We start from the raw sequence: 24552 nt of genomic DNA on the forward strand, positions 1-24552 counted from the left end.
TCCATCACGCAAACCAGCCTCTCCCTCACACAAACCTGCCTCTCCAACACACAAACCAGCCTCTCCGTCACGCAAACCAGCCTCTCCAACACACAAACCAGCCTCTCCATCACGCGACCCAGCCTCTCCATCACACAAACCAGCCTCTCCGTCACGCAAACCAGCCTCTCCCTCACACAAACCTGCCTCTCCAACACACAAACCAGCCTCTCCGTCACGCAAACCTGCCTCTCCAACACACAAACCAGCCTCTCCGTCACGCAAACCAGCCTCTCCCTCACACAAACCAGCCTCTCCATCACGCGACTCAGCCTCTCCATCACGCGACCCAGCCTCTCCAACACACAAACCAGCCTCTCCCTCACACAAACCAGCCTCTCCCTCACACAAACCAGCCTCTCCATCACGCAAACCAGCCTCTCCCTCACGCAAACCAGCCTCTCCAACACACAAACCAGCCTCTCCAACACACAAACCAGCCTCTCCAACACGCAAACCAGCCTCTCCCTCACACAAACCAGCCTCTCCATCACGCGACCCAGCCTCTCCATCACGCAAACCAGCCTCTCCAACACACAAACCAGCCTCTCCCTCACACAAACCTGCCTCTCCAACACACAAACCAGCCTCTCCGTCACGCAAACCAGCCTCTCCAACACACAAACCAGCCTCTCCATCACGCGACCCAGCCTCTCCATCACACAAACCAGCCTCTCCATCACACAAACCAGCCTCTCCGTCACGCAAACCAGCCTCTCCCTCACACAAACCTGCCTCTCCAACACACAAACCAGCCTCTCCGTCACGCAAACCTGCCTCTCCAACACACAAACCAGCCTCTCCGTCACGCAAACCAGCCTCTCCCTCACACAAACCAGCCTCTCCATCACGCGACCCAGCCTCTCCATCACGCGACCCAGCCTCTCCAACACACAAACCAGCCTCTCCAACACACAAACCTGCCTCTCCAACACGCAAACCAGCCTCTCCCTCACACAAACCAGCCTCTCCATCACGCGACCCAGCCTCTCCATCACGCGACCCAGCCTCTCCATCACACAAACCAGCCTCTCCATCACGCAAACCAGCCTCTCCCTCACGCAAACCAGCCTCTCCCTCACACAAACCAGCCTCTCCATCACGCAAACCAGCCTCTCCAACACACAAACCAGCCTCTCCCTCACACAAACCTGCCTCTCCAACACACAAACCAGCCTCTCCGTCACGCAAACCAGCCTCTCCAACACACAAACCAGCCTCTCCATCACGCGACCCAGCCTCTCCATCACGCGACCCAGCCTCTCCAACACACAAACCAGCCTCTCCCTCACGCAAACCAGCCTCTCCCTCACACAAACCAGCCTCTCCATCACGCAAACCAGCCTCTCCAACACACAAACCAGCCTCTCCAACACACAAACCAGCCTCTCCAACACACAAACCAGCCTCTCCATCACGCGACCCAGCCTCTCCCTCACGCAAACCAGCCTCTCCAACACACAAACCAGCCTCTCCAACACACAAACCAGCCTCTCCAACACACAAACCAGCCTCTCCATCACACAAACCAGCCTCTCCCTCACACAAACCAGCCTCTCCCTCACACAAACCAGCCTCTCCATCACACAAACCAGCCTCTCCGTCACACAAACCAGCCTCTCCAACACACAAACCAGCCTCTCCCTCACGCAAACCAGCCTCTCCAACACACAAACCAGCCTCTCCATCACACAAACCAGCCTCTCCGTCACGCAAACCAGCCTCTCCGTCACGCAAACCAGCCTCTCCCTCACGCAAACCAGCCTCTCCATCACACAAACCAGCCTCTCCAACACACAAACCAGCCTCTCCAACACGCAAACCAGCCTCTCCAACACACAAACCAGCCTCTCCCTCACACAAACCAGCCTCTCCATCACACAAACCAGCCTCTCCGTCACGCAAACCAGCCTCTCCGTCACGCAAACCAGCCTCTCCCTCACGCAAACCAGCCTCTCCAACACACAAACCAGCCTCTCCATCACACAAACCAGCCTCTCCATCACGCAAACCAGCCTCTCCCTCACACAAACCAGCCTCCCCATCACACAAACCAGCCTCTCCATCACACAAACCAGCCTCTCCAACACACAAACCAGCCTCTCCATCACACAAACCAGCCTCTCCGTCACGCAAACCAGCCTCTCCGTCACGCAAACCAGCCTCTCCATCACACAAACCAGCCTCTCCAACACACAAACCAGCCTCTCCAACACACAAACCAGCCTCTCCATCACACAAACCAGCCTCTCCGTCACGCAAACCAGCCTCTCCGTCACGCAAACCAGCCTCTCCGTCACGCAAACCAGCCTCTCCAACACACAAACCAGCCTCTCCAACACACAAACCAGCCTCTCCATCACGCAAACCAGCCTCTCCATCACGCAAACCAGCCTCTCCAACACACAAACCAGCCTCTCCGTCACGCAAACCAGCCTCTCCCTCACACAAACCAGCCTCTCCGTCACGCAAACCAGCCTCTCCCTCACACAAACCAGCCTCTCCGTCACACAAACCAGCCTCTCCCTCACACAAACCAGCCTCTCCCTCACGCAAACCAGCCTCTCCAACACACAAACCAGCCTCTCCATCACACAAACCAGCCTCTCCGTCACGCAAACCAGCCTCTCCGTCACGCAAACCAGCCTCTCCCTCACACAAACCAGCCTCCCCATCACACAAACCAGCCTCTCCATCACACAAACCAGCCTCTCCCTCACGCAAACCAGCCTCTCCAACACACAAACCAGCCTCTCCATCACACAAACCAGCCTCTCCGTCACGCAAACCAGCCTCTCCGTCACGCAAACCAGCCTCTCCCTCACACAAACCAGCCTCTCCCTCACGCAAACCAGCCTCTCCAACACACAAACCAGCCTCTCCATCACACAAACCAGCCTCTCCATCACGCAAACCAGCCTCTCCGTCACGCAAACCAGCCTCTCCCTCACACAAACCAGCCTCTCCCTCACGCAAACCAGCCTCTCCATCACGCAAACCAGCCTCTCCATCACACAAACCAGCCTCTCCATCACGCAAACCAGCCTCTCCATCACGCAAACCAGCCTCTCCAACACACAAACCAGCCTCTCCCTCACACAAACCAGCCTCTCCCTCACACAAACCAGCGTCTCCCTCACACAAACCAGCCTCTCCATCACGCAAACCAGCCTCTCCATCACACAAACCAGCCTCTCTAACACACAAACCAGCCTCTCCCTCACACAAACCAGCCTCTCCCTCACACAAACCAGCCTCTCTAACACACAAACCAGCCTCTCCCTCACACAAACCAGCCTCTCCCTCACACAAATCAGCCTCTCCCTCACACAAACCAGCCTCTCCCTCATACAAACCAGCCTCTCTAACACACAAACCAGCATCTCCCTCACACAAACCAGCCTCTCTAACACACAAACCAGCCTCTCCCTCACACAAACCAGCCTCTCCCTCACACAAACCAGCCTCTCCCTCACACAAACCAGCCTCTCCCTCACACAAACCAGCCTCTCCAACACACAAACCAGCCTCTCCATCACGCAAACCAGCCTCTCCCTCACACAAACCAGCCTCTCCCTCACACAAACCAGCCTCTCCCTCACACAAACCAGCCTCTCCCTCACACAAACCAGCCTCTCCATCACACAAACCAGCCTCTCCCTCACACAAACCAGCCTCTCCCTCACACAAACCAGCCTCTCTAACACACAAACCAGCCTCTCCCTCACACAAACCAGCCTCTCCCTCACACAAACCAGCCTCTCCCTCACGCAAACCAGCCTCTCCCTCACGCAAACCAGCCTCTCCCTCACGCAAACCAGCCTCTCCCTCACACAAACCAGCCTCTCTAACACACAAACCAGCCTCTCCCTCACGCAAACCAGCCTCTCCCTCACGCAAACCAGCCTCTCCCTCACACAAACCAGCCTCTCTAACACACAAACCAGCCTCTCCCTCACACAAACCAGCCTCTCCAACACACAAACCAGACTCTCCAACACACAAACCAGCCTCTCCCTCACACAAACCAGCCTCTCCCTCACACAAACCAGCCTCTCCCTCACGCAAACCAGCCTCTCCCTCACGCAAACCAGCCTCTCCCTCACACAAACCAGCCTCTCCATCACACAAACCAGCCTCTCCCTCACACAAACCAGCCTCTCCATCACGCAAACCAGCCTCTCCAACACACAAACCAGCCTCTCTAACACACAAACCAGCCTCTCCCTCACACAAACCAGCCTCTCCATCACGCAAACCAGCCTCTCCAACACACAAACCAGCCTCTCCCTCACACAAACCAGCCTCTCCGGATTGGGGGGTTACCCCCACCCCCCCCACCCCCCGCCACCGCCGACTAGCCATCCCCTATCTTAGGCCAATCCCGTGCCCGCGTCGCCCGTACCCTCCAGTCCCCCAGGCGGGGAACCCCCGCCCCGACCACCTCTTCCATTTTCAGTTCCCCCTCGGACAGTGCAGCAGCAACCCTAGAATCCCCCCCTCTCTGCCCCTTCCCCCCCCCCTGCTAGATCCACATCTAGCTCTTTTGCTCCCCCCATATTACTTCCGAGAGTCAGCTGACTTCTGCTGACCCTGGCTTCCCCCGCCTTCCCGTTGATCTCCCCGTGTGGGAGTCTCTCCTCCTCCTTGCCTTCCTCCACCCCCTCGCCCCCCCCCACCTTTTGGCGCGGGAAAAAGCCCACGCTTTCCTGAACCAGCCCCGCCCCCTGTGGCGCAGCTCCTGCAGCCATTATCCCAGCTCCCTCATCCCCGAGTCTCACCTCCCTCCAGCACCGACGCCCACATTCCCATTATCATCTCGTCTACAGAAAAGAAAAAAAAGGGAAATTTTAGGAATTTTAACCAGAACTCTGCCCACATCCCCATCCATCACCCCACCCATGTATTATTCTTTACCCGTATTTACAACCCCATTTACAACCAACATCTCCCCCACAACCACATCCCCTCAGTTCGAGTCCAGTTTTTCCGTCTGAATAAAGGTCCAAGCCTCTTCCGGCGTTTCAAAATAATGGTGTCGGTCCTGATAAGTGACCCACAGTCGCGCAGGCTGCAGCATGCCGAACCTGACTCTTTTTCTATGCAGCACCGCCTTGGCCCGGTTGAAGCCAGCTCTCCTCCTTGCCACCTCCGCGCTCCAATCCTGGTAAACTCGGATCACCGCGTTCTCCCATCTACTGCTCCGCACCTTCTTGGCCCATCTCCGCACACTTTCTTTGTCCGCGAAGCGATGGAACCTCGCCACAAGGCGGCTCATCAGCCTTGGGTCTCCTCCCCAGGACCTGGTGAGCCCCTTCCAGCTCCAGGGGGGTCGGAGAGGCCTCCGCACCCATCAGCGAATGGAGCATCGTGCTCACGTACGCCCCGGCATCAGCTCCCTCCACTCCTTCGGGAAGTCCCAGAATCCGGAGGTTCTTCCTCCTCGACCTGTTCTCCAGGACCTCGAGTCTCTCGGCCCACCTCCTGTGCACCGCCTCGTGCGCCTCCATTGTTACCGCCAGGCCCAGGATCTCGTCCTCGTTGTCATTCATTTTATCTTTCACCTCGCGAAGTTCCACCGCCTGGGTCTTCTGGGTGTCCTTCAGCCCCTCGATCGTCAACAGCATTGGCGCCAGCACTTCCTTTTTCAGCGCCTCCATACAGCGCTTAAGGAACTCCTGCTGGTCCGGCCCCCACGCTGCTCGCTCTCCGCCCTCCGCCATCATGCTTTTCCCCCCTCGATTTTGCCGCTGCTCCAGTGCCTCTTTTTTCGCCGCTCCACCGCTGATCTCGGCCATATATCGTAAGGGGGGACCTTACTGCACCTTCCCACACAGGATCAATTCAAAAAAGTTCCGTTGGGGCTCCTCTGGAGAACCCGAAAGTCCGTTGTCGCGGGAGTTGCCGAAACGTGCGGCTTAGCTCCGCATCGCCGCAACCGGAAGTCTCCAGACTAGTTCTTAGCCACGTGCTGTCGGAGTTAAATGATATATACACCCTGACTCACACTGTAGATGTCTCCAGTGGAAAGAGACGGAGTGTGAGTGCTGTGATAGTATGCATTAGGGGTCATGTGGGACTGTGAAGCCGTGATGTCATTGGCTGACAGATCCCGGGTCCTGGTTGGACGTTGACCTCTAGCTCCGCCCTGAAGGCGGAGTATAAGTACCTGGAGTCCTCCCCCGCAGGCAGTCTACTACTGAACTGCGGGGGAACAGTCACGCTTAATAAAGCCTCATCGACTTCACTCTATTCGTCTCTCGGAGTCTTTGTGCTCTACAATTTATTAAGCGTGCCTAAATGACTATGGAGCTCAGGATCATCCTGGAATGCCTGAGGATCAGCCCCCACGCAGTGAACGCAGCAGCAGCTTTCAAGCACTGGCAGACTTGTTTCGAGGCCTACCTCAGAACGGCCACCAGCCGGGTCACAGAAGACCAAAAACTACAGGTCCTGCACTCGAGGTTAAGCACGGAGATTTTCTCTCTACGAAGACGCAGAGGATTTCCAGACGGCGTTCGCAGCACTCAAAAGTCTCTATGTTCGCCCAGTAAACCAGATCTATGCTCGCTATCAACTCGCAACGAGACGGCAAAGTCCCGGAGAATCGATAGATGAATTCTACGCCGCGCTACTAATTTTGGGACGAGCCTGCAGCTGCCCGCCGGTGAACGCAAATGAACATACGGACATGTTAATGCGCGATGCTTTTGTGGCAGGTATGAACTCCTCCCAAATCCGCCAAAGACTTCTAGAAAAAGAGTCGCTCGGACTCTCAGAGGCACGGGCCCTAGCAGCCTCCCTAGACGTGGCCGCGCGAAAGACCCGCGCCTACGGCCCCTACCGCGCGGCAGCCCATTGGGCTCCGTACGCACCCGTCGCGACAAACCCACCCACCCCCCGGACACCCACAGGCTTGCGCGGTCCAAACGCCAAGTCGCACCGGGGGAGCCCGCTGCCATTTCTGCGGCCAGGCGAAACACCCCCGGCAGCGCTGCCCGGCCCACGCAGCGATCTGTAAGAGCTGCGGGAAAAAGGGCCATTTCGCGGCTGTGTGCCGGTCCCGCGAGGTCACCGCTCTCCCCGGAGAACAGGGAGCCCTGCACGCCGTTTACGCTCCCCAACCGCCCCCCCCGCGCCCCATGTATGACCCGCCGCCGCTACCACTTTGGGTCCCGGCCACCACTGTCCCCAGAGAAGAGGGAGTCCTGCGTGTTCCCAACGCTCCCGAACCCCCCCAGCGCCCCATGTGCGACCCGCAGGCGCCGCCATTTTGGGTCCCGGCCACCATGAGGGGAGGAAGGGCGCTGCCATCTTGGACCACCCCAGACCTGTGCGACGCATGGGGGCGGCCATTTTGTTCACCCCCGCCGCCATCTTGTGACCCCCCAGCCATGTGCGATGCATGGGGGCAGCCATCTTGTTCACCCCCAACGCCATCTTGGATGGCAACAACGGACCCCAGTGTCGACGGCTCCACGGGGTTCGAAGAAGACGCTCAACCACTACAACCACGTCTGGCTTCAATGACGCTGGACCAAGCTCGGCCCCGGACGCTCCAGACGACGACGACAACGGTGCTGATGAACGGGCACGAGACACCATGCCTAGTCGACTCCGGGAGCACGGAGAGCTTTATCCACCCCGACACGGTAAGACGCTGTTCTTTGACCACCCATCCCAGCGCACAAAAGATTTCCCTAGCTGCAGGATCCCACTCCGTACAGATCAAAGGCTTCTGCATAGTTACCCTAATGGTGCAAGGGAGGGAGTTCAAAAACTACAGGCTCTACGTCCTTCCCCAACTCTGCGCCCCCACATTACTGGGATTAGATTTCCAGTGCAATCTACAGAGCCTAACCTTCAAATTCGGCGGCCCAATACCCCCACTCACTATCTGCGGCCTCGCAACCCTCAAGGTGCAACCCCCATCCTTGTTTGCAAACCTCACCCCGGATTGCAAACCTGTCGCCACTAGAAGCAGACGGTACAGCGCCCAGGACCGGACCTTCATTCGGTCGAAAGTCCAGCGGCTACTAAAGGAAGGCATAATCCAGGCCAGCAATAGTCCCTGGAGAGCACAGGTGGTAGTAGTAAAGACAGGGGAGAAGCAAAGGATGGTCATAGACTATAGCCAGACCATCAACAAGTACACACAACTAGACGCGTACCCTCTCCCCCGCATATCCGACATGGTCAATCGGATTGCCCAATATAAGGTCTTCTCCACCGTGGACCTCAAGTCCGCCTACCATCAGCTCCCCATCCGCCCAAGTGACCGCAAGTACACAGCCTTCGAGGCAGACGGGCGATTATACCATTTCCTAAGGGTCCCATTTGGCGTCACAAACGGGGTCTCGGTCTTCCAACGAGAGATGGACCGAATGGTTGATCAACACGGGTTACGGGCCACGTTCCCGTATCTCGACAATGTAACCATCTGCGGCCACGATCAGCAGGACCACGACGCCAACCTCCAAAAATTCCTCCAGACCGCTAAAGCCTTGAACCTCACGTACAACGAGGACAAGTGCGTCTTTAGCACAAACCGGCTAGCCATCCTGGGCTACGTAGTGCGCAATGGGATAATAGGCCCCGACCCCGAACGTATGCGCGCCCTCATGGAATTTCCCCTCCCTCACTGCCCAAAAGCCCTAAAACGCTGCCTGGGGTTCTTTTCATACTACGCCCAGTGGGTCCCCCAGTACGCAGGCAAGGCCCGCCCCCTAATACAGACCATGACCTTCCCTCTGTCGACAGAGGCTTGCCAGGCCTTCAGCTGCATCAAAGCAGATATCGCAAAGGCCACGATGTGCGCCATCGACGAGTCCCTCCCCTTCCAGGTCGAGAGCGACGCCTCCGACGTAGCTCTAGCGGCCACCCTTAACCAAGCGGGCAGACCCGTGGCCTTTTTCTCCCGAACCCTCCACGCTTCAGAAATCCGCCACTCCTCAGTGGAAAAGGAAGCCCAAGCCATAGTGGAAGCTGTGCGACATTGGAGGCATTACCTGGCCAGCAGGAGATTCACTCTCCTCACGGACCAACGGTCGGTAGCCTTCATGTTCGATAATGCACAGCGGGGCAAAATCAAAAACGAAAAGATCTTAAGGTGGAGGATCGAGCTCTCCACCTTCAACTACGAGATCTTGTATCGTCCCGGAAAGCTGAACGAGCCGTCCGATGCCCTATCCCGCGGCACATGTGCCAACGCACAAATTAACCGCCTCCAAACCCTCCACGAGGACCTCTGCCACCCGGGGGTCACTCGGCTCTACCACTTTATTAAGTCCCGCAACCTCCCATACTCTTTAGAGGAGGTCCGTACAGTCACAAGGAACTGCCACATCTGTGCAGAGTGCAAACCGCATTTTTTCAGGCCGGATGGTGCGCACCTGATTAAGGCTTCCCGCCCCTTTGAACGCCTTAGCCTGGATTTCAAAGGACCCCTCCCCTCCACCGACCGCAACATATACTTCCTTAATGTGGTGGACGAGTACTCCCGCTTCCCATTCGCCATCCCCTGCTCTGACATGACCGCGGCCACAGTCATTAAAGCCCTGAACACCATATTCACACTGTTCGGTTGCCCCGCATACGTCCACAGCGACAGGGGGTCCTCCTTTATGAGTGATGAGCTGCGCCAGTTCCTGCTCAGCAACGGTATAGCCTCGAGCAGGACAACCAGCTACAACCCCCGGGGGAACGGGCAAGTAGAGAGGGAGAACGGCACGGTCTGGAAGACCGTCCTACTGACCCTACGGTCCAGGGACCTCCCAGTTTCACGGTGGCAGGAGGTCCTCCCGGACGCCCACCACTCCATCCGGTCACTACTGTGTACTAGCTCTAACCAAACGCCCCATGAGCGCCTCCTTGTCTTCCCCAGGAAGTCCTCCTCTGGAACGTCGCAGCCGACCTGGCTGGCGGCCCCAGGACCCATCCTGCTCCGAAAACATGTGCGGGCGCACAAGTCGGACCCGTTGGTCGAAAGGGTTCACCTCCTTCACGCGAACCCGCAATACGCTTACGTGGAGTACCCCGACGGCCGACAGGACACGGTCTCCCTGCGAGATCTGGCGCCTGCCGGCAACTCACACACCCCCCGACACCAATCACCCAACCCCCCCCCCCTTCCTGCCACCGCCGCACCCCGCGACCGCCCCCTTCCCAGGAGGATCGGTCCTCCTCCCAGGCCCGACCAGGAATGAAGCCCAAGCTGAAACCGTAAGGCTCCCGGAGACGACAACACCGGAACAAGCACCACCACCACCACCGGGGCCGAGGCGATCGACACGGGCGACCAGACCGCCCGACCGACTCGTGGCGTCGATCTAACACTACAATATGTGGACTTTTAACGAGAACATTTTGTCTTTTCCTGACGATTACTGTAAATAGTTTGAAAAAAAAACCTTGTACATACTGTAATAACATGCGAAAGTTTTCCTCCCAGGACCAGCCTTGTAAACCCTTACCACCATGCGAAGCATCACCCCGCCGGGTTCATTTTTAACAAGGGGTGAATGTGGTAGTATGCATTAGGGGTCATGTGGGACTGTGAAGCTGTGATGTCATTGGCTGACAGATCCCAGGTCCTGGTTGGACGTTGACCTCTAGCTCCGCCCTGAAGGCGGAGTATAAGTACCTGGAATCCTCCTCCGCAGGCAGTCTACTACTGAAGTGCGGGGGAACAGTCACGCTTAATAAAGCCTCATCGACTTCACTCTATTCGTCTCTCGGAGTCTTTGTGCGCTACAAGTGCCTCGTGCCTTTTATAGTGGGAAACCACCCCAAGTGTTCTGCCTGCTGACTGATTATGTCTTGTTCTCTGTAGCTGCCTGCTTGTATCTCATTACGTACATGTCTGCATATCATGACAGCGTCAACGTGGGTGGACCAGGGCAGATTTTTGGAGATGTGCACCCCTAGGAATTTGAAACTGGTAACCATCTCCACCTCGGCCCCGTTGATGCTGACAGGGGTGTGTACAGTACTTTGCTTCCTGAAGTCAATGACCAGCTCTTTAGTTTTGCTGGCATTGAGGGAGAGATTGTTGTCGCTACACCAACCCACTAGGTTCTCTATCTCCCTCCTGTATTCGGACTCATCGTTATTCGAGATCCAGCCCACTATGGTCGTATCGTCAGCAAACTTGTAGATGGAGTTGGAACCAAGTTTTGCCACGCAGTCGTGTGTGTACAGGGAGTAGAGTAGGGGGCTAAGTACGCAGCCTTGCGGGGCGCCGGTGTTGAGGACTATTGTGGAGGAGGTGTTGTTGTTCATTCTGACTGATTGTGGTCTGTGGATCAGGAAGTCGTGGATCCCCAACCTTTACTCGAAGGAATACAGACCTAGTCTGTGCACCCTGAGATGTGGAGCAGTTTTACTGCAAATGGGGTCTGAGTAGAACTTTATATAAACTTATGGGGCGGGATTCTCCGATAATGGGGCTAAGTATTGACGTCGTCGTAAACGCCGGAGCGTTTTATGACGGCGCCATCTGGCCCCTAGGATCAGTGATCCTGCGCTGCACAGGGGGCCAGCACGGCACTGGAGAGCCTGGCGCTGCTCCAGCTGCCGGTACGGGCGGCAGCATGGCCGGCGCGGGTCCGCGCAGGTGCGTGGGTTGCCGTCTCCGCGCCGGTCTCCCGGCAACATGGCGGAGCCCTACGGAGGAACATAAGGCCCCTCCCGCAATTATCCCGCCCGCCGATCGGTTGGCCCCGATCGCCTGGCCACCGTGGAGCCGCCCCCCCCCGGGAGTCGGATGCCCCCACCCCCCCCACCAGGACGGCCCCCGCAGCCAGAACGCTGAGGTCCTGCCGGGTAGGACCACACGCGAACGACGTCGGCGGGAAACAGCCGAACTCGGCGGGCATTCGGGCAGTCGAGCGCGGAGAATCGCCGGGGGGTGGGGGTGGGGGGGGGGGGGGGCGCGTTGAGCACCCCTGACCAGCGCTGCCGATTCTCGGGTCGCCGGAGAATCGGAGGCCTGATGTCGGAGCGGCGCCGCGGGATTCGTGCCCCCCCCCCCCGGCGATTCTCCGACCCGGAGTGGGGTCAGAGAATCCCGCCCATCATTTCCACTCCCTTGTATTCCAGCCTCCTCCAGATGAAGATCAATATTCCATTAGCCTTTTTAAAAGTTATTCCTTCACCAGTCCTCTGGTTTTCAATCATTTCTGAACTTCAAATCTTTCAGCCTCTTCACAATCCCCAGCTTCCCGTCTTTGGGAAAATACCTGGGTGTAAGGTGGATGGCCTCACACTTCCCCAGATTGAACTCCCATCAGTCTCAGTTTTGCCCATTCGCTTCATCAGTCAATGTCCCTTCCTGCTCCCATCTACACTGCTCATTGTGCAGCTTAACATCGCTTCGCCTGCAAACTTACATATCGGCTGATGGCTAATGCACATCAGTTCCATCAGCGGTGAGGGAAACTGCACAGTGCGAGCCCAAACTGCACAGTGCGAGGCCAAACTGCACAGTGCGAGCCCAAACTGCACAGTGCGAGCCCAAACTGCACAGTGCGAGCCCAGCAGGCATATGTAACGATGCCTGCTGATCAATATCAGGGTTTGGTGCTTTTAGTAACAGTCTCTCATGTGGAACTTTTGTCAGCTGCTTTCTGGAAATCCATATAAATAACATTCAGAGACACTCCTTTATCCACCACCTTAGTTACATCATCAGAGGTTGAACTGGGTTCATTAGACAGGGCTAACCTGTTCTAAATCCGTGCTGACTGACACACACACGTCTATCACCCGTCTTATTGTAATTCCCACCAGGTCCCATTCACCCATTGTGCTTGCTGACCTACACAGGCTCCTGTTTGAGCAATGCCTCAATTCTCAATCATAAGAACAAGACAAGTAGGAACTGGAGTACTAATCTTTCAGAAGACTTGCCTCCTGACATAGAAACGTAGAAAATAGGTGGAGGGTGAGGCCATTCGGCCCTTCGAGGCTGCTCCGCCATTCATGCTGACCATGCCAATTCAATATCCCACTCCCGCTTTCTCTCCATATCCCTTTAGCCGCAAACTACTCACGGACAGTGACCCGGGGCCTGGTCAACAGCCCTGAACATTCTTTAACTTTAAACGTCTGTCACCTTGTTCTGGGCTCCTCCCGAACCAGGGGAAATAGTTTCTCTCTAACCCCCCCTATCAAATCCTTTCATCATCTTAAACATCTCAATTAGATCACCCTTCAATCTTCTAATCTCAGCAGAATGTAAACCTATTGTGTGTAATCTGTTTTCATAATTTAACCCTTTTAGCCCCAGTATCATTCTGCTGAATGTTCTGCCTCCAAGGCCAATGTATCGTTCCAAAGCCGTCGTTCCCAGACTAAGCACAATGCTCCTGGTGGAATCTAAACAAGACTGCGTCCAACTGGAGACACAGCTTCTCTCTCTTTCTGCTTTACGCCCCCTGAGATAAAGGAGGTGAGACACAGTGAGCCTGGCGTACAGCACACTGTGGGGTAGGATTTATCCACAAACCAACCTCACCTGCTCAGCCATTGATGGACTGGCATCAGCTTGTATTGGCAAATTGCATTTCCTTCACATTCGTTACACAGGGAGAGATTTCAGGGCGGTTTATGAGGTGGGCCGGGAGAGGTAAACATTTGATGCTGAGCAGAAAGGAGAGGTAGAGAGATTGAAAAGCTGTGACGGTCAGAATTCCGGCGGAACACGCAGTTTCCTACCTCCTCCATTGCGATAGCAGAGATAGGGGAACCTCCACACGTTTCCCAGTCCCACGCAGTATCCAATACAGGACAACAAGAACTCGTGCTTCCCACCCCAGGTGCCTCGGGATGGCAGTGCCTCAGGAGCAGGTGCTGAGGCCTCGGAGGTGGGCTGGGGTTCATCGGCCCCCTGGGTCCTGACATTGTTCTCCAAGTTCCCACTGCTTAGAGTCACAATAGCCTGTATGGGACGAGAGAGAGTAGACGAATATTAGCAAGGTAGGCAGAGGGGAACTCTCCATACAAACAGGCCGCTTGGCCCAACCAGTTGAGTTACAAAGATAGAGGTGAACAAGGCTCCGCAGCGACCCCGCCTGGGAATAATGGAGATCAGTTCTGGGGAAGCTCAGAGCAGGGAGGTTATATTGGCCTTGGAGGGGACAGGTTCATCAGAATGACCCTGGCTGTAAAAGGGTTAAATTATGAGGATCAGGTTAAAATCAGAGCTTCAGAGCTGGTCCTTCCTTGCAGGGGGGATATCAGGAAGCAATTTTTCACACAAATGATAATGGAAATCTGGAACTCCCCCCCCCCCCCCCCCCCCCCCCGCCACACACAAATTCAGCTGCTTTCAAAGTTGAGGTTGTTAGATTGCTATTAGGCAGGATCGAGGAAGAGAGCTGGAGAATAAGGAATCACTCAGCTATCCTCTAAGTGAATAGTAGAACAGGCTGTTCCTGCACCGCACGCAAGTACATTGTGTCTGTGCCGGTTCTGAGAAAGAATTATCCAATTATTTCCAATCCCCCCACCCCGCTCCTTCCCCAGCCCCTGCAAAAACGTTGCCTTCCAGTTTTTAGCTAATGGAATCTGCCTTCACCGCCCGTTGTGGTAGCGCACCTCCGGTCGCAGCGCAGAGCCACAGAGGTGGACAGCACCACAAAGGCCATCCTGCACATCGCACCAGTCCAAAACATCCCCACTGCGAAGAAAGTTCTCATCACCCCTCTGGTTCCTTTGTCAATTACCTTGACTCTGGGACCTCGGGTGAGCGACGTTCCTGCCACGAGAAATACCTTCTCCCCGTCCGCCCTCACTGCCTTCAACAATTTGACCAGCTCCACCAAACTTCCCCTTAACCTTAAATGAAACGTCATTGCAGTGTTAATGTATGTCTACTTGCGACACTAATAAAGATTATTATTATTAAACGTTCACTCGCTCCAGTGACAGCCGTGTGCACCATCTACAAGATGCACTGCAGGAACTCACCAAGGTTCCTCAGGCAGCACCTTCCAAACCCACGACCACCAGATCTAGAAGGACAAGAGCAGCAGATACCTGGGAACCCACCACCTGGGAGGTTCCCCTCCAAGTCACTCACCACCCTGACTGGGAAATATATCGCCGTTCCTTCACTGTCGCTGGGACAACATCCTGGAACTCCCTCCCTAACAGCACAGTGGGTGTCCCTACACCTCAGGGACTGCAGCGGTTCAAGCTCACCCCCACCTTCTGAAGGGCAACTAGGGAAATAAATGCTGGTGTTGCCAGAAACATTGAGGTAACTCCAGGATTATACAAGCCCCATCTTGCCCCAAGAGCCTGGTGAATCTGTCCTGCAGCCTCTCGAAGGTAAATACATCCATTCTGGGGTACGGTGTCTGGATCTGAACAATGCTACGACAATACAATGGTGAAGGACAAGGAACCAGTTGGATTTTTACAGGAATCTAACAGCTTTCATGAGCATTCTTCAGGGGGCTGAATTTGGTTCCACAACCTGCCTTGGAGGGATTTGAATACGGACCTCTGGAGCGGCAGTCTGGCACGAACTCCATGGCCATCACATACTGGGAGAGATGCCAAAGTCCCTTCTAGGATTTTCTGCCAAAACGTTCTACCAAGGCTCTTGATTGGCACGTGTTTGAGGGTTTGGAAGGTGTGTTGAGACGGATGGCACTGTACCACAGAGCCAATTGGTTCCTGTGGTCTAACAGTCAAGGGCAATGATTTTCACATTTTCTCCAGAGGTCAAGATGGACTCTGAGGAACATCAATTCAGTAATGAGAACATTCACACATTTCAATATTTTCATTACAGCTTACACAATTCTTTTCAAACTACATACATTGGCCATGTCGCACTCTGATAGTGCAGCACTCCCTCAGTACTGACCCTGTGACAGTGCAGCATTCCCTCAGTACTGACCCTCTGACAGTGCAGCACTCCCTCAGTACTGACCCTGTGACAGTGCAGCACTCCCTCAGTACTGACCCTCTGACAGTGCAGCACACCCTCAGCACTGACCCTCTGACAGTGCAGCACTCCCTCAGTACTGACCCTGTGACAGTGCAGCATTCCCTCAGTACTGATCCTCTGACAGTGCGGCACTCCCTCAGTACTGACCCTCTGACAGTGCAGCACTCCCTCAGTACTGACCCTCTGACAGTGCAGCACTCCCTCAGTACTGACCCTCTGACAGTGCAGCACTCCCTCAGTACTGACCCTCTGACAGTGCAGCACTCCCTCAGTACTGGCCCTCTGACAGTGCAGCACTACCTCAGTACTGACCCTCTGACAGTGCGGCACTCCCTCAGTACTGACCCTCTGACAGTGCGGCACTCCCTCAGTACTGACCCTCTGACAGTGCAGCACTCCCTCAGTACTGACCTTCTGACAGTGCAGCACTCCCTCAGTACTGGCCCTCTGACAGTGCAGCACTACCTCAGTACTGACCCTCTGACAGTGCGGCACTCCCTCAGTACTGACCCTCTGACAGTGCGGCACTCCCTCAGTACTGACCCTCTGACAGTGCAGCACTCCCTCAGTACTGACCCTCTGACAGTGCGGCACTCCCTCAGTACTGACCCTCTGAAAGTGCAGCACTCCCTCAGTACTGACCCTCTGACAGTGCAGCACTCCCTCAGTACTGACCCTCTGACAGTGCGGCACTCCCTCAGTACTGACCCTCTGAAAGTGCAGCACTCCCTCAGTACTGACCTTCTGACAGTGCAGCACTCCCTCAGTACTGGCCCTCTGACAGTGCAGCACTACCTCAGTACTGACCCTCTGACAGTGCGGCACTCCCTCAGTACTGACCCTCTGACAGTGCGGCACTCCCTCAGTACTGACCCTCTGACAGTGCAGCACTCCCTCAGTACTGACCCTCTGACAGTGCGGCACTCCCTCAGTACTGACCCTCTGACAGTGCAGCACTCTCTCAGTACTGACCTTCTGACAGTGCAGCACTCCCTCAGTACTGACCCTCTGACAGTGCAGCACTCCCTCAGTACTGACCCGATGGCAGTGCAGCACTCCCTCAGTACTGACTCTCTGACAGTGCAGCACTCCCTCAGTACTGACCCTCTGACAGTGCAGCACTCCCTCAGTACTGACTCTCTGACAGTGCAGCACTCCCTCAGTACTGACCCTCTGACAGTGCAGCACTCCCTCAGTACTGACTCTCTGACAGTGCAGCACTCCCTCAGTACTGACCCTCTGACAGTGCGGCACTCCCTCAGTACTGACCCTCTGACAGTGCAGCACTCCCTCAGTACTGACTCTCTGACAGTGCAGCACTCCCTCAGTACTGACCCTCTGACAGTGCAGCACTCCCTCAGTACTGACCCTCTGACAGTGCAGCACTCCCTCAGTACTGACCCGATGGCAGTGCAGCACTCCCTCAGTACTGACCCTTGGACAGTGCAGTGATCCCTCAGTACTGACCCTCGGACAGTGCGGCACTCCCTCAGTACTGACGCTCTGACAGTGCGGCACTCCCTCAGTATTGACCCTCTGACAGTGCAATATTGTTACATATAGTCAGGGTAAAGCACACAGTCCGAGTGGTTTTACATGGTTCCCAGTTCCTTCGTGTACATTGACTAAAGGTCCATAAGTAGGCCATTTGCCATTGCGCCTTGGCATCGGCTGCCCCAAGCTTGACTGCTTCCCTCAGCACGTAGTCCTGGACCTTGGAATGTGCCAGTCCGCAACACTCGTTCGAGGACATTTCTTTGCGCTCGAAGTTCATCAAGTTTCAGGCAGACCAAAGAGCCTCTTTCACCGAGTTGACGACTCTCCAGCAGCAGTTAATGTTTGTCTCGGTGTGTGTCCCTGGAAACAGTCCGTAGAGCACAGAGTCCTGTGTCACAGAGCTGCTCGGGATGAACCTTGACAAATACCACTGCATCTCTCTCCAGACTTTCTTTGCAAAGGCACATTCCACAAAGTGCGCGACCGTCTCTTCCCCCCAACAGCCGCTTTGAGGGCAGCGTGCGATGACACTGAGACTTTGGGCGTGTTTGAAGGATCTGACGGGGAGGGCCCTCCTCACCACTAGCTTGTTTGAAAGTTCTGGTGATGAGGCATTCTGTCAAATGACTCTGACAGTCTGCTCAGGGAACCATTTGACATGATCCACCATCTCCGTTTCCCCAGGGTCTCGAGGACATTGCGTGCAGACCACTGCTTGATCGCCTTGTGGCCAAAGGTGTTTTTCTGAACACATTTTTCCAAGAGGGACAGGTGATACGGCACGGTCCAACTACTTGGAGCGTCCCACGACAACATTGCCAAACCCATCTTTCGCAACACCAGGGACAGGTGGCAGAAGCAAGTGACACTTGCCGTTTACGTACACCTTGATGCATCTGCACACAAAGGTGGCCATCAGCTTGCAGGAGGTATCGGGTACATCTTTTCCTCCCTCATCCAGAGATTTGTGCATGATATCCCTTTGGACATGATCCATCTTGGATCTCCAGATTAACGTGAAGATGGCTCAGGTGACTACTTTGGCGCAAGATCAGGATAATAATCTTTATTGTGGCACAAGTAGGCTTACATTAACACTGCAATGAAGTTACAGTGAAAAGCCTCTAGTCGCCACATTCCGGCGCCTGTTCGGGTACACAGAGGGAGAATTCAGAATGTCCAAATTACCTAACAGTATATCTTTCGGGACTTGTGGGAGGAAACCGGAGCATCCGGGGGAAACCCACACAGACACGGGGAGGACGTGCAGACTCCGCACAGACAGTGACCCAAGCCAGGAATCAAACATGGGACCCTGGAGATGTGAAGCCACAATGCTAACCACTGAGCTACCGTGCCTCCCCACAGATATGGACCAGATCTGCGTCATGTACAACAACCCCGAGAGCACCTTGCACCTGATGACCAGGACTTTGCCCGCAATGGAGTGGGAACATTGTTCCCAAATGCCCAGATTCTGCTTTACCTTGGCAAAGTGAAAAGGAGTAAGATAAACAATTGGTGCACATTTAGATGCCTTGTCCCTCATCCACCACTTCATGTAGATAACTCAATCTGCCCCACCCTCTCCTTAGCATCAGTGTTCCAGCGTCACAGGGTGTGTCTCTTTATGTCATTCTTGCTCCTGCCCGGAATTTAGCCGAAAGTCCGGTGTTTTCTGCAAGTGTGCACCGTGGATATTCCTGGTAACATACCAAACTGTATTGCTCACACAGTTCTGACTGCTTTGCATAACAGGAAGCTGCGTAGTCAGCTCCACTGATCCAATAACATTCTCAAGCCAGAGGAGCGGGTCATCTCAAAGGCAGAATGGAATGAATGGACATAGCACCTTTCCTGACCGCAGGATGGGTTAAAATGCAGTCACTGTTATAATGTAGGAAACGTCACAGCTAATAGGCAAACAATAAGATGCCACAAATAACAATGAGAGAATGATCAGATTATTTATTTTCAGCGATATTAACGAAGGGATCAGTATTGGCCCCAGTCCATCAGGGAAAACTTCCATGCTCTTTTTCAAAATAGTGGGTGCGAGCTTGCTTATGCCCAACTTGAAAAGGCACAGGGGCTTCATGTCTCTTCCTGCAAGGTATGTAACTCTGACAGTGCAGGACTCCCTCAGTACTGACCCTCTGACAGTGCGGCACTCCCTCAGTACTGACCCTCTGAAAGTGCGGCACTCCCTCAGTACTGACCCTCTGACAGTGCGGCACTCCCTCAGTACTGACCCTCTGACAGTGCGGCACTCCCTCAGTACTGACCCTCTGACAGTGCGGCACTCCCTCAGTACTGACCCTCGGACAGTGCGGCTCCCTCAGTACTGACCCTCTGACAGTGCGGCACTCCCTCAGTACTGACCCTCGGACAGTGCGGCTCCCTCAGTACTGACCCTCTGACAGTGCGGCACTCCCTCAGTACTGACCCTCGGACAGTGCGGCTCCCTCAGTACTGACCCTCTGACAGTGCGGCACTCCCTCAGTACTGACCCTCTGACAGTGCAGCACTCTCTCAGTACTGACCCTCTGACATTGCAGCACTCCCTCAGTACTGACCCTCTGACAGTGCAGCACTCCCTCAGTACTGACCCTCTGACAGTGCGGCACTCCCTCAGTACTGACCCTCTGATAGTGCAGCACTCCCTCAGTACTGACCCTCTGACAGTGCAGCACTCCCTCAGTACTGACCCTCTGACAGTGCAGCACTCCCTCAGTACTGACTCCCTGACAGTGCAGCACTCCCTCAGTACTGACCCTCTGACAGTGCAGCACTCCCTCAGTACTGACTCCCTGACAGTGCAGCTCTCCCTCAGTACTGACCCTCTGACAGTGCAGCACTCCCTCAGTACTGACTCCCTGACAGTGCAGCACTCCCTCAGAACTGACCCTCTGACAGTGCAGCACTCCCTCAGTACTGACTCCCTGACAGTGCAGCACTCCCTCAGTACTGACCCTCTGACAGTGCAGCACTCCCTCAGTACTGACCCTCTGACAGTGCGGCACTCCCTCAGTACTGACCCTCTGACAGTGCAGCGCTCCCTCAGTACTGACTTCTGACAGTCCAGCACTCCCTCAGTACTGACCCTCCGACAGTGCAGCACTCCCTCAGTACTGACCCTCTGACAGTGCAGCACTCCCTCAGTACTGACCCTCTGACGGTGCAGCACTCCCTCAGTACTGACCCTCTGACAGTGCGGCACTCCCTCAGTACTGACCCTCTGACAGTGCAGCACTCCCTCAGTACTGACTCCCTGACAGTGCAGCACTCCCTCAGTACCGACCCTCTGACAGTGCAGCACTCCCTCAGTACTGACCCTCTGACAGTGCAGCACTCCCTCAGTACTGACCCTCTGACAGTGCAGCACTCCCTCAGTATTATTCGGAATGTTGTTCTCCAGACTCTAAGTGATAGTTGAACCCATGACCTTCTACCACAATTGTTGAGAATGCTACCCACAGGAGGCACGTAAATGGTGAAAGCAGAAGAATGTTTTGCTGATTGCGGGACTGGAATGAAGACAGACAGGGACAAAGGGAATCTGATCTGCTCTTTGTGATTCAGCGGGAGTGTTGTAATGTCAGTATAATGAACTATATTTAGATTCAGCTCTCTGCAGTGCTGAGGTGAATAACAAGATGAGTGTACAATTGAGAGGAATGGTGAAGGAAGGACTGTTCCAGAAGCTCGGCACTGAGCAGGGGCACCGGTTTAAGTATCTCACCTGGAGTGTATATCGATAGCAGAGCTGTGTGAAAGGTTTATTGTTCTGTAGCAGCTCATTCGGGTTTGAAATATCTGACCAGAGACAGTGGGTGATGGGGAAAATCAGGAGTGAATTGTAACTTCAGTGAGATGGCCTGTTACGCAGCTCACCCATCCCCCACCCCTGCCCTGTTCCAGTCGATGGAAGAGAGCTGTGTTCAGTATAATGCGAGGCAGGTCCACATGACCCCCCCATTCTCTTTCCTGCCCAAAAATGTGTCTTGAACATTATCACCGAACAGCCCCGCCCTCTGGGGCAGAGAGTGCCAAAGATTCACAATCCTCTGGGATTGAGAATTCCAAAGATTCACAATCCTCTGGGATTGAGAATTCCAAAGATTCACCGCCCTCTGGGATTGAGAATTCCAAAGATTCACAATCCTCTGGGATTGAGAATTCCAAAGATTCACAATCTTCTGGGATTGAGAATTCCAAAGATTCACCGCCCTCTGGGATTGAGAATTCCAAAGATTCACCGCCCTCTGGGATTGAGAATTCCAAAGATTCACAATCCTCTGGGATTGAGAATTCCAAAGATTCACCGCCCTCTGGGATTGAGAATTCCAAAGATTCACAATCCTCTGGGATTGAGAATTCCAAAGATTCACAATCCTCTGGGATTGAGAATTCCAAAGATTCACCGCCCTCTGGGAATGAGAATTCCAAACATTCACCGCCCTCTGGGATTGAGAATTCCAAAGATTCACAATCCTCTGGGATTGAGAACTCCAAAGATTCACCGCCCTCTGGGATTGAGAATTCCAAAGATTCACCACCCACTGGGATTGAGAATTCCAAAGATTCACAATCCTCTGGGATTGAGAATTCCAAAGATTCACAATCCTCTGAGATTGAGAATTCCAAAGATTCACAATCCTCTGGGATTGAGAATTCCAAAGATTCACCGCCCTCTGGGATTGAGAATTCCAAAGATTCACAATCCTCTGGGATTGAGAATTCCAAAGATTCACAATCCTCTGGGATTGATAATTTGTTTGCACTGAATGCTGAATTTGGTGCTTTTTGAGTGCGATAGTGAGAGTTTGGTGACTGAGGGAGTTAGGTGAGGAGGGAGTAAGGTGCTGCTTTCATTTTGTTTCCGACATTTCCGCAAAGAGTGCGAAGAGAGCCAGGAGTTTACAGAAAGTGTAGCTGACTGGGAGCAGAGTCGGAGGGCGGAGATCTAGTTAGTCCACACAGCAGCTATATTCTGTCAGGTAAGAGGGGATGGAGGCTAGGCCAGTTGCATGCTCCTCCTGTAGGATGTGGGTGGTGAGGGATACCACCGATGTCCCCACTGACTATACCTGCGGGAAGTGCACCCAACTTCAGCTCCTCAAAGACCGTGTTAGGAAACTGGAGCTGAAGCTGGATGAACTTCGGATCATCCGGGAGGCAGAGGGGGTGGTTGAGAAGAGTTACAGGGAGGTAACCACACCCAAGGTACAGGACAAGAATAGCTGGGTTACAGTCAGGGGGAAAAAAACAAACAGGCAGACAGTGCAGGGATCCCTCGTGGCCGTTCCCCTTCAAAACAAGTATACCGTTTTGGATGCTGTTGGGGGGGATGACCTACCGGGGGAAGGCCCTAGCGGCCAGGTCCCTGGCACTGAGTCTGGCTCTGGGGCTCAGAAGGGAAGGGGGGAGAATAGAAAAGCAATAGTTGTAGGAGATTCAATGGTTAGGGGAATAGATAGGAGATTCTGTGGTCGTGAGCAAGACTCCCGGAAGGGATGTTGGCTCCCGGGTGCCAGGGCCAGGGATGTCTCGGATCGTGTCTTCAGGATCCTTAAGGGGAGGATGAGCAGCCAGAAGTCGTGGTGCACATTGGTACCAACGACATAGGTAGGAAAAGGGGTGTGGAGGTAATAAACAAGTTTAGGGAGTTAGGCTGGAAGTTAAAAGCCAGGACAGACAGAGTTGTCATCTCTGGTTTGTTGCCGGTGCTACGTGATAGCGAGGCTAGGAATAGGGAGAGAGTGCAGCTGAACACGTGGCTGCAGGAATGGTGTAGGAGGGAGGGTTTCAGGTATTTGGATAATTGGAGCGCATTCTGGGGAAGGTGGGACCTGTACAAGCAGGACGGGTTGCATCTGAACCAGAGGGGCACCAATATCCTGGGAGGGAGGTTTTCTAGTACTCTTCGGGAGGGTTTAAACTAATTTGGCAGGGGAATGGAAACCGGATTTGTCGTCCAGCAACTAAGGTAGCCGATATTCAGGACGCCAAAGCATGTAGTGAGGCAGTGGGGAAGGGAACACTGACAAAGGAGAGTACTTGCAGGCACGGAGATGGGTTGAAGTGTGTATACTTCAACGCAAGAAGCATCAGGAATAAGGTGGGTGAACTTAAGGCATGGATCGGTACTTGGAACTACGATGTGGTGGCCATCACGGAAACTTGGATAGAAGAGGGGCAGAAATGGTTGTTGGAGGTCCCTGGTTATAGATGTTTCAATAAGATTAGGGAGGGTGGTAAAAGAGGTGGGGGGGTGGCATTATTAATTAGAGATAGTATAACAGCTGCAGAAAGGCAGTTCGAGGAGTATCACCCTATTGAGGTAGTATGGGTTGAAGTCAGAAATAGGAAAGGAGCAGTCACCTTGTTAGGAGTTTTCTATAGGCCCCCCAATAGTAGCAGAGATGTGGAGGAACAGATTGGGAAACAGATTTTGGAAAGGTGCAGAAGTCATAGGGTAGTAGTCATGGGCGACTTTAACTTCCCAAATATTGAGTGGAAACTCTTTAGATCAAATAGTTTGGATGGGGTGGTGTTTGTGCAGTGTGTCCAGGAAGCTTTTCTAACACAGTATGTAGATTGTCCGACCAGAGGAGGGGCAATATTGGATTTAGTACTGGGTAATGAGCCAGGGCAAGTGATAGATTTGTTAGTGGGGGAGCATTTTGGAGATAGTGACCACAATTCTGTGACTTTCACTTTAGTAATGGAGAGGGATAGGTACGTGCAACAGGGCAAGGTTTACAATTGGGGGAAGGGTAAATACGATGTTGTCAGACAAGAATTGAAGTGCATAAGTTGGGAACATAGGCTGTCAGGGAAGGACACAAGTGAAATGTGGAACTTGTTCAAGGAACAGGTGCTACGTGTCCTTGATATGTATGTCCCTGTCAGGCAGGGAAGAGATGGTCGAGTGAGGGAACCATGGTTGACAAGAGAGGTTGAATGTCTTGTTAAGAGGAAAAAGGAGACTTATGTAAGGCTGAGGAAACAAGGTTCAGACAGGGCATTGGAGGGATACAAGATAGCCAGGA

At 54.2% G+C, this 24552-nt stretch overlaps 1 protein-coding gene across 2 annotated transcripts in view; it reads right to left on the reverse strand.

Annotated features, from left to right (window-relative positions):
• The window catches only part of slc6a7 (solute carrier family 6 member 7), a 138865-nt gene that overhangs the window by 92162 nt on the left and 22151 nt on the right, over window positions 1–24552 (reverse strand). The window contains exon 2 of one of the 2 annotated variants that reach the window (XM_072477526.1): window positions 13756–13978. The exons of the other annotated variant lie outside the window; for it this stretch is intronic. Coding sequence (XP_072333627.1) covers window positions 13756–13978 — 223 coding nt within the window. The remainder of the gene's footprint in view (window positions 1–13755; window positions 13979–24552) is intronic. 2 annotated transcript variants of the gene reach the window in all.

This window comes from Scyliorhinus torazame, chromosome 15, assembly GCF_047496885.1.
Source record: "Scyliorhinus torazame isolate Kashiwa2021f chromosome 15, sScyTor2.1, whole genome shotgun sequence".
Taxonomy (NCBI): Eukaryota; Metazoa; Chordata; class Chondrichthyes; order Carcharhiniformes; family Scyliorhinidae; genus Scyliorhinus; species Scyliorhinus torazame.